Below are 16,212 nucleotides of genomic sequence, written 5' to 3' on the forward strand. Positions count from 1 at the left end.
TTTTTTTTTTTTGAGACATTGTCTCACTTTGTAGCCCTTGGTAGAATGTCATGGTGTCATAGCTCACAGCAACTTCAAACTCTTGGGCTCAAGCAATTCACTTGCCTCAGCCTCCTGAGTAGCTGGGACTACAGGCCCCTGCCACAATGCCTGGCTATTTTTAGAGATGTGGTCTCTAAAAATAGAGAACTTGCTCTATCTAAAGAGCCTTGCTCTTTCTCAGGCTGGTCTTGAACTTGTGAGCTCAGGTAATCTACCTGCCTCAGCCTTAATTCTGCATTTTCAGAATGAAAAAACAATATACAAGGCTCTGAACAGGTGTTAACTCCTGTAAGCACATGTGAAAAGAAGAATCCAGGATCAAGGTTTAAGCTCCAACCATTAGGAATTGAGAAGAAGAGGGAAAGGTCCTAGGAAGAATGCTGAGGGAAAAATGGCTGTGGAGGCAGGGGGTTAACTCTTCCCTTCTCCCAGGGCTGTCAGGAGAGAGGAGTAACAGAGAGAGGAGGGCAGCAGTGATAGAACTTGTGAGGAGATGGAGGATGAGGGTGTCTGGGTTCACATTCTAACCACAATTACCTCTGCTTCCTGAGTGACATTTGTGACAGACATTGAATCCAGCCAGAGCAGCCAGGTTCAGAGGCTAAAGAGAATCTCTGATCTTTCTATAACTCAGTTTGTGAAAACAGAGAAACTGCTCATTTCATTGGGCAAGAAGAACTTGATCATGTAAAATACTCAGGAAATGGGAGTGTATGGCTATTACATTTTCAGGATCACACAGAGTCCACCAGAAAAAAGCCTCTTGTGTTTGTTTCAACCCAGTTACTGGAAGTTTGTTCAGTTTGTTGGAGCTGAAGGAAGACCTAGGCAAGCATGTCCAATCTGCAGCTGTGAGCTGCATGCTGATTTTGTGAGGACTTTCTTTGCTTACCTGTGTTGTCTTATATCATGAAAAGTATGCGTGGACTTTTTTTTTTTTTTTTGGCTAATGAGCTTTAGTTAGTGTTTGTATGTTTAATGTATGGCCTGAGACAACTCTTATTCTTCCAGCATGCAGGCAAAGGGGAAAAAAGGTTGGTTACACCTGAGTCCTAGAGAGACCATCTAATCTAGTGGTTCTCAACCTTCCTAATACTGTGACCTTTTTTTTTTTCTCCCATAGGTGATGTTTTCTTTTTCTTTTTCTTTTTTTTTTTTTTATTGAATGGTAACTATGTACATTAATGCACTTCTGGGGTACAGTGTGGGGTTTTCACATGCAATCTGAAATACTTCCATCAAACTGGTCAACACAGCCTTCATGTCATTTTCTCAGTTATTGTTTTAAAACGTTCACATTCTACTCTTAGAAAGATTCACTTGTACCCCTATAAGATAAACCTCAGAAGTGATCCCTCCAAACCCCCTCCCTCCACCCATTCCCCCCTCCCTTCTCCCTCCCTCCTCCCCATATACTGTGACCTTTTAATACAGCTTCTCATGTTGTGGTGACCCCCAACTATAAAATTATTTTGTTGCTTTAGCAACAAAATAGTTTGAGAACCAAATCCACCCTTTCCATATCTTTGCTAGGAATCTGAGGCCCTAAAATTGATGGGCCTTGATCAACAACATAGTTTAGTCATGACAAAGGCAGGACTAGAAGCCAGATCCAGGATCTGTTTTGCAGGTTCTGTCTAGACACACGTTTCTCTTAGAGTAGTAGGAGGAGCATTATTTGTTCAGGCACCTGGCTTGGATTCCTCCTCATCTGTTACCTCTGATCATTTATGTTTTTTTTATAGAGACAGGGTCTTGCTCTTGCTGAGGCTAGTCTTGAACTTCTAATATCAAGAAATCCTCCTGCCTTTAGCCTTCCAGAGTGCTAGGATTACAAGTGAGAGCTACTGTGCCCAGCCTACATTCCACTCTTGAGGAGCATATGGTTTCCATAGGGAGAGAAGAAACAGGATAGACAGGAGGGAAGAAGACATTTATTCTTTAAAACACAGAGAAAAAGGCTCAGTGCCCATAGCACAGTAGTTATAGTGCCAGCCACATGCACCAAGGCTGGTGGGTTCAAACCCAGCCCGGGCCAGCTAAACAACAATGACAAGTGCAACAACAACAACAACAAAAAAAAATAGCCAGGTGTTGTGGTGGGTGCCTGTAGTCTCAGCTACATTGGGAGGCTGAGGTAAGAAAATCGCTTAAGCCCAAGAGTTGGAGGTTGCTGTGAGCTGTGACACCATGGCACTCTACCGAGTTTGTCTAAACTCTGACTTAAACAAACAAACAAAACCACACACACACACACACACAGAAAAACTCCCCACAAACTCTTCAATTATGTAGAGTTATCAACCTAAGTATAGAAGGGATGATAAAATGGTTGGATTTTATCATATACATCTTTAACTAATTAAAAATCTATTAATTTTTTTTCCCTAGTCAGAGACTTTCACTGCCTAACCTCATGGCTTACCAGTTTCTGGGCAGACTGGGCTGTCCCCTGGATGCTTTTTATACCAGACTGCTGGCTTGTGGAATCTGGGATGGGGAAGGCACTGGAGGCTGTCACATCCCCAGGCTCAGGCAGAAGTAGACCTAGTGTCCTGCTTAGTGCAGGGTAGGTGTTCCTCCATGGAGAAAGAACATACCCTTTGCAAATAGGCAGCCTAGCTTTGATCTGGGCCTGTCACTACCTAACTGTATGATTTGGATAAGTGGTAAACTCTTTGAGCCTCAATATCCTGATCTTTCAAGTGAGACAGTAACATTAATACCTACCCCACAGAGTTGACAGGAAGAGCCAACGAGCATTGGCTAAATGGCAGAATGCCATGGATAGCTCTCAGCAACCTCAAACTCTTGGGCTCAAGTGATCCTCTTGCCTCAGCCTTCCAAGTAGCTGGGACTATAGGCACCTGCCACAACACCCAGCTATTTTTTAGAGACAGGGTCTCACTCCTGCTCAGGCTGGTCTTGAACTCGTGAGTTCTGGTGATCTACCCACCACAGCCTCACAGAGTGCTAGGATTACAGGCATGAGCCACTGTGCCCAGCCCTGCTTAAGGTTACTTGATGGTAGAACTGAAACTGTTAAAAGTTGGACAACTGGACTCCCTAAATGACTATTGGCACTAAATGTGACTGAGCACTTCCTAAGCTTATTTGACTGTGCAGGTATTTTATCATGCCTTTTATAGAACACACTTGTACGTGGGGCTTATTTCTTTCATCTTTGTCCATATTGAACAGATAAAGGACTCCTTTCTTTCTCTTTAGATTTTCCCTTGCAGTGACTACTGCACTCCCTGTGTATTTGCTGATGAAGTCAGCAGGGTTTCAGACTGTGATTTCCTGGTCAGACACAAGTACTTATTTTACCATCTCCAAATGGAGTGCATTAGCTCCAGGCCTTAGAGAGCAAATTAGGGGAATAGGGAGATACATTACAGAGAAGGAGGCTGCTCTGAAAAATGCTATCTGCACCTCTAGCCTGAATGCTGCTATGTGTAGGGTAAATACAGAAAAGTCAGGGATAACATTCCAAGGCTTTTGCAGGATGAGGCCCTCTGTCCTGCTGGTGAGTAGGGGACACTGAGCAATGATAGACACAGAACAGTTTCTGTCTAGGTTTCCAAGGTGCATTTTGGTTTCTGAGAACTTTCTGTAGGTCCTTTAGGTCCATGATGCCCCAGCCACCTTTATATAGGGAAGGGAAATGAGAGCCTAGCTCTGTCTTATCTTCAGAACTGTCAAGGGCACTCATTTGGTGAAGATACTCTCAAACCAGGCAGATTAGCACCTCTTTTCCATTTTTTTTTCTTTTTCTTCTAACTGGGGGTTAAGGAGAGCAAGTTGGTAACTTTCCTGTTCTTTCTTTCTTTCTTTTTTTTTTTTTAAGAGACAAAGTCTCACTTTATCACTCTTGGTAGAGTGATATGGCATCACAGCTCACAGCAACCTCTAACTTCTGGGCTTAGGGGATTCTCTGCCTCAGCCTCCCGAGTAGCTGGGACTACAGGTGCCCGTTGCAATGCCTGGCTATTTTTTGTTGCAGTTTCTCCGGGGCTGGGTTCGAACCCACCACCCGTGGTATATGGGGCTGATCCCACTAAGCCACAGGAGCCACCCAGAGTCCCTCTTATAATTGTATCCTGGACGTCCCGGTTCTTTCATGTGTCAGTACTAGATTTTTTTTTGGAGACAGTCTCACTTTGTAGAGGGCTGTGGCATAACAGCTCACAGCAACCTCAAACTCTTAGGCTCAAGTGAGCCTCTTGAGTAGCTGGGGCTACAGGTGTATGCCATCAAACCCGGCTAATTTTTCTATTATTATTGTTATTATTTTATTTTTTGGCCGGGGCTGGGTTTGAACCCGCCATCCCCGGCATATTGGGCCAGCATCCTACCCTTTTGAGCCACAAGTGCCGCCCAATTTTTCTGTTTTTAGTAGAAATGGGGTCTTACTCAGGTGGGTCTCCTGAGTTCAAGCAGTTTACTCATCTCGGCCTCCCATAGTGTTAGGACTGAACCACTGAGCAAGGCTAGCATGAGCTTTTAAATTGAGTTTGCAATGGGCAGAGTTTGGAAATCGGATGTTAGAGCATTAGGCAGACTGTTTTCCTTGTGGCAGGGCAAACTGCTGGTTTATTTATAGAAACTTAAAGATGAATGTGGTAGTTCATGCCTGTAATCCTGGCACTTCTGAAGGCTTAGGTGAGTGGATTGCTTGAGCCAGGAGTTTGAAACCAGCCTAATCAAAAGTAAGACTCCATCTCTACTAAAAATAGAAAATTTAGCCAGGCATTGTGATGTACATCTGTGGGCCCAGCTGCTTGGGAGAGACAGGAGGATCGTTTGAACCCAGGAGTTTGAGGTTGCTGTGAGCTAGACTGACATTATAGCACTCTAGCCCAGGGAAAAGAGCAAGACTCTGTCTCAATAAAATAAAATAAAATAAAATGTAATTGTACTAACTTAATTTAGAGATAACAGACTTGAGGTGGTAGAAAGAGCCCTGGTCTGGAGCCCTGGGTTCTAGTTCACGGACTCTCTCTGGGGTCCTGGTAAGCTGTGCCACCTTTTCTAGGTATCATTTTTTTTCAGTTATCTAATGACAGGGATTTGACTTCTAATGATAGTCCTTTTAATCTCCTTTGCTCCTGATACCAAGATTGTAGCTCTTAATTTGAGTAAGGTTTGGTGGGATCTCTGATGCTATGTGATGCAAGGATGGTTACTAGTAACCATCCCTACAGGATGATGGATTCTTTTTTTTTTTTTTTTTTTTTTGAGACGGAGTCTCTGTTGCCCTGGGTAGAGTGCTGTGGCGTCACAGCTCACAGCAACCTCAAACTCTTGGGCTCAAGCGATCCTCCTGCCTTAGGCTCCTGAGTAGGTGCTGCTCCGGGTGCCTGCCACAATGCCCAGCTATTTTTTCTATTTTTAGTAGGGACGGGGGGTCTCACTCTTGCTCAGGCTGGTCTCGAACTTCTGGCTCAACCTGGCTGACTAGAGTCCTGGGGTTGCATTTATGTCTAAATGTCTTCTGGAGCATGTTTGTGTTTGCTGTGAGTGGGAAAGCAGAGGCTCTCTTCTTCCCTCCCAGCACTGTACTTTCTACTAGATGATCTCAACGGTGGACTCTTCGGTCTTCAAAAGGACTATAGCCATTTGTTTAGTGAGAGTGTATTATTGGGCTCTTCTTCCCCGTCATGCCCAAATCTCTCAATACTAGTAATAGGTTATGACTTCTTAGCATCTGTTAATATGCCCTGGGCTATTTGCCCCATATTGAAACACCCCCCACCCCACCCCCCCGATCTGGGACAAGCATACTTGTCCTCTGCAACTTTTCAAAGAGAAATCGAGTTTATCTAGAAGAAAGGAACTTCCTATCAGTTGTATTGAACTGATTCATTCTCTGAAGATGATTTCTGTAGTCTAACAGTCGCCTTGCAAAAAGAGTTTCCAGTCCTGGATGAAATTTCTTTTCAGCTAGTATCTCTGTTGCTTAGGGTATCTCTTTTGTATCTTTCCTCTTAATAGCTGTTTGGAGGGTCTAATGAAGCAAATGTCTGGAGACCAATGTTTATTTCAACATGGTTAGAGTTGTTTTTGCTTCGGCTTTCAGAGCCGATAAAGCCGGTTATTAGATTCTGTAATTGCCGCTGTAATTACTCTCTTGGAACTAGCAAAGGCATAATTAAATATGGAGATTCCAAGGACTATTTTTTTCCCATCTAAAAGCAACCTCTCAAACTTCTCTTAGCTTGGGTTAGATTTCAGTTGTCAAAGCCATTGTGTTATAAATTATAAATGACACTGGAGGGTTCTTTGGCAGAAAAGGGATTTCTTTGGACGCCTCATTCTTAAATATTTGATTTAGATGAACAGTTCCTCTTTACCCAGTACTTGTTTTTTTAATCCAGCCATCAGGCATTTGGAGAAGTTAAGGCAAGACATTAGGAGCCACATACATTGCTAGTGGGAATGTAAAATGGTATTGCTGCAATAGAAAACGGTTCAGCACTTCTTCAAAAAGTTAGAGAATTACCATGTGACCTAGCAGTGCCACTCCTGTGTACATACACAAGAGAAATAAAAACACATCCACACAGAAAGTTGTACATGAATGTTTACAGTAGCGTATTGTTCATGATAGTCAAAAGGTGGAAGCAATTCACATGAACAAATGACTTTACAAAGAAGTGGCCGATACATACAGAATTTGTAAAATTTGGTAATGAGTATTTTGTAAACAAAGGTACATTTAGCTATTTAAAAAAAAGAGATGTTAAGAGCCAGTGTATATTTATATAAGCATTAGGTGGCCCTTTAGTCCCCTCTTCTCAACCTTTTTAGCACCAGGGGCTGGTTTCATGGAAGCCCATTTTTCCATAGATTGAGGGGGTGATTCAAGCACATTATATCTTCACCTCAGATCATCAGGCATTAGATTCATATAAGGAGCGTGCAACCCAGATTCCTTGCATATGCAGTTTACAGTAGGGTTCCCACACTCCTATGCCACTTATCTGATAGGACAGAGCTTGGGTGATGTGGGAGGTGGGTGGCTGCTGTAAATACAGATGAAGCTTCACTTGCCTTCTGCTCATCACCTGCTGTGTAGCCTGGTCCTCGGCCTAGGGTTGAGGACTGCAGCTTTAGACTTTGGCTGCATACAGAAGCAAATTTCTGTTTTTAGAAATAAGGTTGGGATGGAGGAAGTTTTACTTTAAGGGCGTGATGGGTCATGCCTGTATTCCTAGCACTCTGGGAGGCCAAGGCAGACTAATCGCCTGAGCTCAGGAGTTCAAGACCAGCCTGAGTAAAAGTGAGACCCCATCTCTACTAAAAGTAGAAAAACTAGCTGGGCATTATAGCAGGCACCTGTGGTTCTGGCTACTGAGTTCGAGGTTGCTGTGAGCTATGATACCACAGTGCTCTACCCAGGGTAACAGAGTGAAACTCTGTCTCAAAGAAAAAAAAAAAAGAGGTAGTGGTATTCAGGAAGAGTGCCATTTCCCTTGTGAAGCACTCTGGTTCCTCTTAAGCCTTTACTTTGCCCAAAGCTGTACTGTGCAGCACTGTGCCATGTGTTTATAAGATATTGGAGATGGTTCAGGTACTGTGAATATTTATGTCTACATGCATTCCTGTAGCCCAGATGCTGACCCCATGTTTATTTTCAAGGTTACTTTATTCATGAAGCATGTTGGGAGATTCTAAGGGGGAAAATTAATCATGTAGCCTTTCTTTTTGGAGAGAGTTGAGAAACATAGAAGTTAGATTTGGGTAAAAAAAAAAAAAAAAATCACACCTGCTAGACGCCTGCTAGATGCAGTCTGAGATCACTGCATGGCGGGAGGAAGAGGCTGTGTGAACCCTGCAGGTAGGAGAGGGAGACCTGGGGGCCAAGCTATTTGCTTTGGACACTTTCCCACAGTCTCAAGAGAGGACACACCTCACAGCAGGGTTCTTGCTAGAAGTTCCTGTTTTGTGGGACAGGAGGAATTCAGGGAGAGGATCCTGCCAAACTTTTAACAAGATGTTATCATTTCTCTTCTACATCAGAGGTACACAAGAGATAAAATAGAGATGTGTCCTATGTGAAGGTACCTGCATGGAATATATGAAAACCTTATAAAACAGATGAACTCAGAGATTCAATTTAATACATATCCAGCACTTACTGTGTGCCAGTCATTGTGCTGGATGTTGGTCTGCAAAGATGAAGTACGTGAATTTTATTTAATTCATGTGGGGAAGGTGTCTCTTGCTTACTTTTTACTTCCAGATAATTTTTTGCTTGGGGGATTTTTAGAAGTGGAGGTGGCAGCCAGAGAAATTTAGAATTGGCATATAAGGAGTCACTCTCGATTGAAAAATGTATTAGAAAAAAAGATAAAGCAATTCTAAATCTATGTTAATAGGGAGATAATCTTATTTTATTTTTATTTTTTGTAGAGGACATGAACAAATGGAAAATTTTAGTTTAAAAAATTAGAATTACCTAACTGAATAAAATCAGTTTCAGAAACATTTTATCAGGGTCCTGAAAATCAGGGCAGCTCTGTCATCTTAGTGTTTGAGAACTGTCTCAGAGGCACTTGTTACCATTGTGAGCCTGTGGTGGGGAAGAGTGGAAGGCTGGAGGTTATGTAGACCTCTAGTTGAGTCTTCCCCTCCTCACATGCCTTTCTGACCCCCAGTCTCCTTGTTCAAATGGGATCTGGGATCTCTGCCTTTTTTTTTTTTTTTTTTTTTTTTGAGATGGAGCCTTAAGCTGACCCCCTGGGTAGAGTGCTGTGGCATCACCGCTCACAGCAACCTCCAACTCCTGGGCTCAAGCGAGTCTCCTGCCTCAGCCTCCCAAGTAGCTGGGACTACAGGCGCCCGCCACAGCGCCCGGCCATTTTTTGGTTGCAGCCATCATTGTTGTTTGGCGGGCCCGGGCTGGGGATTCGAACCCGCCACCTTAGGTGTATGTGGCTGGCGCCTTAGCCGCTTGAGCCACAGGCACCGAGCCGGATCTCTGCCTTATGAGTGGGTGCTGGAGAAGTAAATGAAATTAGGAGGTGGATGGGACTGCCCCCTTCTTGGTTACCTGGCAGCAGGTTCTCAGAAGGCCTTGGTGAATCTTGGGTGCTGAGGATGGCTGGAGGGGACCTGAGAAAGGGGTACCTGTGGGACATTGGCCTCTGCCTAGTGGAGGCTTAAGAACCACTTGGTGATTAGGGTGTGTTGGGGTAAGCAGCACAACACCAAGGAAGTCACAGGAAGCAGGTCTAGCCCTGAGCACTTGGGACTCTCCTGGGTCATCTTTCCTCTTGACGTTTTTGTCTATGGCAAAGGGAGTTATGGTCAGCTTCCCTGACCTAGCCATCCCAGCCATTCCTTCTGTCTGAATCTGTGTGGCTCCCTGAGCCTCCTTCCTGGCTTTGATGCTCATGGTAGAAAAGCCAAAAAAAAAAAAAAAAAAAAGGCTTCCCAGAATTAAATTGATGTAACATTGATTAACAGGAGAAAAACCATACTTAGTTACATACCTAGTTAGGGAAGTCCCACAAAGTATGAGGCTTGAGGGAGGATCAGATGACCAAAGGTTATATAGCATCCTGAGCTACAGAAAGGAATAGGAGCTTAGAGCTTCTGGGAGATGATGGCAACACTTAAGTTATGGGCACAAGTTACGGGCGCATGAGGGGAGGAATTGTATGGTGAGTAAAACTTGCGTTGTTATGCAGATATGCAGATAAAAAAGTCAGATAATAGAAGTTTCTGGAGCAGCCACTTTCCTGATACAGGTACTTTTAAGTCTAGATTATGTTATATATGTAAATTTCTTTTACAAAAGAACAGCCTGGCTTGGCGCCTGTGGCTCAAGGGGCTAAGGCGCCAGCCACATACACCTAAGGTGGTGAGTTTGAATCCAGCCTGGGCCCGCCAAACAACAATGACGGCTGCAACCAAAAAATAGCCGGGCGTTGTGGCGGGCGCCTGTGGTCCCAGCTACTTGGGAGGCTGAGGCAAGAGACTCGCTTGAGCCCAGGAGTTGGAGGGTGCTGTGAGCTGTGATGCCAGAGCACTCTACCTAGGGGGATAGCTTGAGGCTCTGTCTCAAAAAAACAAAACAAAACAAAAGAACAGCATTTTGGAGCTACTTCTACGTCTGCAGTTTCTTAGAATAACCAGTGTTACTGAACCAAACTGGGGTCCACCCACCATCAAGGTAAAGCCAGACACTGAAGTCAAGAGTTGCAGTAGGAGAAAAATAGGCTTTACTTGCAGGGTGCCATGTAAAGAGAAGGGCAGCTAACACTTAAAACCTGAACTCCTCGATGGCTTACAAGCTTGGGGCTTTTAAGGCAGAGGTACATTTCAGGTGAGGAGAATTACAAATCAATACATGAAGTTATATATTGGTTTGGCCCGAAAAATGGCATATCCTGAAGTGTATATGGCGATGGAGGTGGTGATGGGTGGATTCAGAGATTCTTGCATCCCTGGAAAGGAATGTTAAGATGGCTATGGAGGGCCTCTCAGGGGGAAATTTAGAACCAAGAATGGTAGTTAGAATACAGTTCCTCAGTTCCTCCTTATCTACATTTTTCATCTGGTCTAGATTTCTGAAAAACTCAAGAAAACTCAAGAGTGTATGTTAAGATATCATTGTTTAGTTTCTGTAGAGAACCAAAACACCTGGCTTGGGGGGTGGGGTTGATCATTGTTCTCTTTAGGTTGCCCTTTCACTTTTTAAGGCTAGCCAAGCATCTCCCTGGAACTTCTTCCAAAGGAACTCAAGATTTTCCTTAATCCAATACATGGGGGGGCCTTTGCTCTTCTCAAACTATGCCAAGAATTATATTTTAGTCCTACAACCATATTTAAGGTTGTCCTGAGCCCCAACACCATGTTAAGATACGTGCTAGAGATACTTTTCAGTGTACCTGAAAAGAGGGGACTTGAGACAGTAAGGGGAAGGGGAAGGAAGTCTGTGTTTTGAGTAGTGAGATGTGGTTTTAGCCCCAGCTCTGCTACAAATACACCTTGGTCAAATTGCTTACCTTGATTGGGCCTTAAAAGGAGATGCTAGGAGGCTAAGATAGATGATGGATGTCATTGGCCTACCAAATGGTCAGACTCTAGATTTGTCAGTGACAAGGAGTTTGTCCTTTTAGTTTATGTTGTTTTCTATTATCAACCTAAAATCATCGAAAGGGTCTGGATCCAGATTAAAAAGGGTATTCAAGCACAAAGTTGAGTACAGGCCACCCTGCGGGCACAGGAATGGAAGTCAGTGTTCCAAAGTGTAGAAGTTTAGGATCACTTACTGATACAGATAAAACTTAGCGAAGCTTAACAGAATTTCAACATCTTTCTATACAAGGCTATACAACAATCCATAGTTGCAGCGATCTGATTAGTTAAGGTGGTCTTTTTCTTTCAGGAAATATATACTTAACATTCCACACTGAAGATGTAGCCATCATGGGGTCTTTTGTACCATCTGTTCTGAGTTAGGTGCAAGACAGAAAAGGAGGCAGTTATAACAAAGATCAGTGATTGAAAGGTCCGGGGTGGAGGGGCGGCCTGGTCTCTTATTCATTTATAGAATAAGAACAATGAGGAAGGCTTGGCGCCTGTGGCTCAAGCAGCTAAGGCACCAGCTGCATACTTCTGACTTGGCAGGTTCGAATCCAGCCTGGGCCCGCCAAACAACAATGATGGCTGCAACCAAAAAATGCCGGGTGTTGTGGCGAGTACCTGTGGTCCCAGCTACTTGGGAGATGGAGGCAAGAGAATCCCTTGAGCCCAGGAGTTGGAGGTTGCTGTGAGCTGTGATGCCATGGCACTCTACCCAGGGTGACAGCTTGAGGCTCTGGCTCAAAAACAAAACAAAAAACGAAAGAACAATGAGGAAGAGAAGTAAACTATAATTTAAGAAGCAGAATTGTAAGTATGTTATATAACTCAAGTCCTCAGATCTTAACTGTGCCCCCCTTGGCACAATAAATTTCGAGGGTCCTGACATTTTATATTCTTGGCAGTATGATGGAGACTGCTGTAGTAGCCATCTTTAGGCATGAGGCTTTTTGCTTTTGAATAAAGCAAAGACCAGTATGAGATTACTGGGTCAGAAGGTAAGAATATTATCATGGCAGTTGCTGTTTGTTGCCGTGCTACTTTTCAGAAGCATTGAAATAATTTACAGAGTTGTTAACTTGGTGTGCAATATAGCATTTTAACCCAGACTGATCTGATATTTGGTATAGTTACTATTTTTGTAATTTAGTTGGCATAAAATGGTACTTTAAAGTTTGCTTTATAGGGTGGCACCTGTGGCTCAGTGGGTAGGGCTCTGGCCCCCTATACCAAGAGGGGCAGGTTCAAACCCGGCCCCAGCCAAACTGCAACAAAAAATAGCCGAGTGTTGTGGCAGGCACCTGTAGTCCCAGCTACTCAGGAGGCTGAGGCAAGAGAATCGCCTAAGCCCAGGAGTTGGAGGTTGCTGTGAGCTGTGATGCCATGGCACTCTACCAAGGGCAATAACTTGAGACTATTTCTTTAAAAAAAAAAAAAAAGTTTGGTTTATAATAAATAATTAGATCAGATTGGGCACAGTGGCTCAGGCCTGTAATCCTGGCACTTTAGGAGGCAGAGGCAGAGGATTACTTGAGCCCAGAAGTCTGAGGTTGCAGTAAGCTGTGATCATTCCACAGCCCTCCAGCCTGAGTGACAGAGTGAGACCCTATCTCTTAAAAATAAATACATAAAATAAAGCCCTTTTTAGGGGTAGGAGAGTGTTTTCATACTTTGTATCATTTACTCCTCACAGCGACCCTACTAGAGAAGCTAATAGTTCACCTAAGTCTGTCACCTGGGGTTTGAACCTAAGGCAGTTTGACTTTAAAGTGCTCTGGGTCCCTGTGTGTGTGTATTTACCTTTTGCTTATGTCTTTGTGTACTGGCTGTGTTTTGAGGCATGTTAATTTTGTATAGTTTTCTTAGTAAATTGAGAATGTTCTTTGTGTAGAAGAGATTATTAACCCTCTACTACAGTGGAAGCAACAACGGAGGTGTATCTGGTTAGAACTGGGGAGTAGCCTCAAGTGAACACTAGGACATCACCCTGTGTCTGGGCTCTCTAAAACCCTGTTTTCTCACCCATGCAGCGGCCCTCCAGGCACTGAAGCGCAAGAAGAGGTATGAGAAGCAGCTGGCACAGATTGATGGCACATTGTCAACCATTGAGTTCCAGCGGGAGGCCCTAGAGAACGCCAATACCAACACCGAGGTGCTCAAGAACATGGGCTATGCTGCCAAGGCCATGAAGGCGGCCCACGACAACATGTACGTGTCCACCTGTTGCTGGGGGGAGGCATTTGCAAGGCAGGATGGTGCTTGTCCTAGAATATCTTGTGCCCTGGAATGCCTCGTGCCCAGGCATCTCTTTTGTAGAGATGGAATCTTACTATGTTGATTGGGTGGACGGATCCCTTGACTCACCCAGTCAAGCACCTGAGTGTTTTAATTTGTATTCTTTTGGGGAATTTCTCATAAAATAGATGATATGCTCTGCTGCCTTTGGAAATAGATCTCATGGCATGAAAAAATATTTTCGAGGTTATTCAGAGTTTTTGTGATGAGCATAGTTTAAAGCTGGCAAGGTCCTTGGAAAGTCCTCTTATCCAGGCCTCTGATTATCAAGGTGGGGAAACTGTGTCCCAGAGAAGAAAGTCGACTTGATCTGAGTTATATGGGAGCTTGGATAGAGCTGCAGTTAGAGTCAGTGTCCATACTTTTTCCTGATGCTTTCAGGGACCTTGAAATTTGTGGTATATCCAAGGGCAATGGGTTTATTCTTATGTCTGTTTTTTTTCTTCTTTATTAAAACATAGCTGTGTACATTAATGTAGTCATGGGGTACAATGTGCTGGTTTTATATACAATTTGAAATATTTTCATCAAACTGGTTAACATAGCCTTCACAGCTTTTTCTTAGTTATTGTATTAAGACATTTATATTCTACACCTAGTAATCTCACATGTACCCTTGTAAGATGCACCATAGGGGTGGTCCCACCAACTACCCTCCTTCCATCCATCCTCCCCTCTTATGTCTGCTTTTGATGGAATTTTTTGCCTTCTCCCTTGCCCTCAGGTTAAGAACATTGTTTTTATAATGTGCTTGCCCTGAGCAGTCCTCCCTCTTCTATATGGCTATTTCTCTTTTCTTTTTTTTTTGAGACAGGGTGTTATTATGTTGCCCTCAAGAGAGTAGTGTGGTGGCATCACAGCCCACAGCAACCTCCAACTCTTGGGCTTAAGTGATTCTCTTGCCTCAGCCTCTCATTGTGGCGGACTGTAGGCGCCCACCACAATGCCCAGCTATTTTTGTTGTTTTTGTTGTTGTTGTATTGTTTTAGCTGGCCTGGGCCAGGTTCGAACCGGCCACCCTCGGTGTATGTGGCTGGTGCTACGGGCGCCAAGCCATATATGGCTACTTTTCATGAGCAGTGGCCTAAGAAACTAGATAACTTAGCTTGTTATAATTATAACTAATATAATTATAACTAACGGACAGGGTAACTAGACTCTGAATGTGGACCTCTCCCGTGACCAAAATCCTTCATTTGTTTTAGTGCTCAGATTTGATGGCATATATTTACAGGTGCTTGGAGACCTTTTTGCTTCCTTTAGGGTATTCAACTTGTGCTAGGAGTTGGCAAAATACAGCCTGTGGGCCTGCCATTTATTTTTACAAATAAAGTTTTATTGAAATACAGCCATGCCCATTAATTTACATATTGTCTGTGGCTGCTTTTGTACTATAAAGCAAGGATGAATATTTGCAGTAGAGACTGATGGCCATAAATTCTAAAGTTTTTACTATCTGGCCCTTTGCCGAAAAAGTTTGTTGATGCTGGTTTAGAAATGGTGGGGGAGTTGCAGGAAAGGTAGCCTTCAGGTCAGTGAAGTGTTACCTGGGGTGCATGTTCATTGGGCTGAGCTGTGTGAGTGAAGTCCGCATCTGCTTCATTTCTGTATTTTCCCAGATGCCTAGCACAGAGCACATCTCATAGACACTGCAAGCATTGAAGTATATGAGTATATACTCTGTGGAATATGTATGTTTGTACGATTGACAGTGTATAGAAAACAATTCTGCACATTTGCCTTTCCTTTTTGGCTAGTAGAGGATTCATGAGTGGATTTGAGTAGATGGGAAGGACTTGGCAGGTGGCAAGGCTATATTTTGTAATCTGTGGTTTTACTGTCCCCCTTGCCCTACAGAGGTGCCTTTGGCTTTGAAGAAGAGCTATTGGCCCAGGAGTTAAAATCCTGTGCTCTCAACTGACATGCTTACTAATTTGCATTTGGGACCTTGACTGTGCCATTTAACTTTGCTAAACCTTATTTCCTTAGGATGTTGGAATAGGTTATATTTTAAGGACATTTCCATCCCTTTAATTCTGTGATTATATTTTAAAGTATTGGAGGAAGGCCATAAATGACGTGTAATCCCTTGTAGGAAGTAATTATAGGGGATGGGACTGGGAAGTAGATTGTGTGGAGTGGCGTTTCTGCTCCTTCTTGTAGGCCTTCTTTACACAGACCAATCAATTGATATGACATCTGTCCATTTCATTAAAGGGACATCGATAAAGTTGATGAGTTAATGCAGGACATTGCTGACCAGCAGGAACTTGCAGAGGAGATTTCAACAGCGATTTCAAAACCTGTAGGGTTTGGAGAAGAGTTTGACGAGGTGAGTGGTTTTATACAGATCACATAAGCTTCATAAGTGACACCCAGGTTGTTCCTTGATGTGCTCTTGAAGGCACTCAGGCAGAGAATGTTTGGTTTGGAAATCCCCAATTCTACCCTTCCAGAGACTTGGACACAGACCATGGTGTTAACTCTCCCTGAATTCCTGGATTACCCCCCACCCCTAAAACGGGGTCTTGGCTTTGTCACCTTGGCTAGAGTACAGTGGCTTCATCATAGTTTACTGCAACTTCAGACTCCTGGCCTTAGCCTCCTGAGTAGCTGAGACTATAGGAGGGCATCGCCATGCCTGGCTACTTTTCTATTTTTTGTCGAGATGGAATCTTACTATGTTGATTGGGCTGTTTTCAAACTCCTGACCTCAGGTGATTCTTCCACCTCAACCTCCAAAAGTGCTAAGATTACAGGTGTGAGCCACTGTGCCCC

General features: G+C 43.6%; 1 protein-coding gene across 1 annotated transcript in view; it reads left to right on the forward strand.

The window, feature by feature from the left end:
- CHMP4B (charged multivesicular body protein 4B) overlaps nucleotides 1-16,212 on the forward strand; it is a 58,155-nt gene that overhangs the window by 37,294 nt on the left and 4,649 nt on the right. Inside the window, exons 2-3 of the mRNA XM_003788108.3 lie at nucleotides 13,170-13,347; nucleotides 15,652-15,766. Of these exons, the coding sequence (XP_003788156.1) occupies nucleotides 13,170-13,347; nucleotides 15,652-15,766 (293 nt within the window). The remainder of the gene's footprint in view (nucleotides 1-13,169; nucleotides 13,348-15,651; nucleotides 15,767-16,212) is intronic.

This window comes from Otolemur garnettii, unplaced genomic scaffold, assembly GCF_000181295.1.
Source record: "Otolemur garnettii isolate 467f Iridium unplaced genomic scaffold, OtoGar3 scaffold00025, whole genome shotgun sequence".
NCBI lineage: Eukaryota > Metazoa > Chordata > Mammalia > Primates > Galagidae > Otolemur > Otolemur garnettii.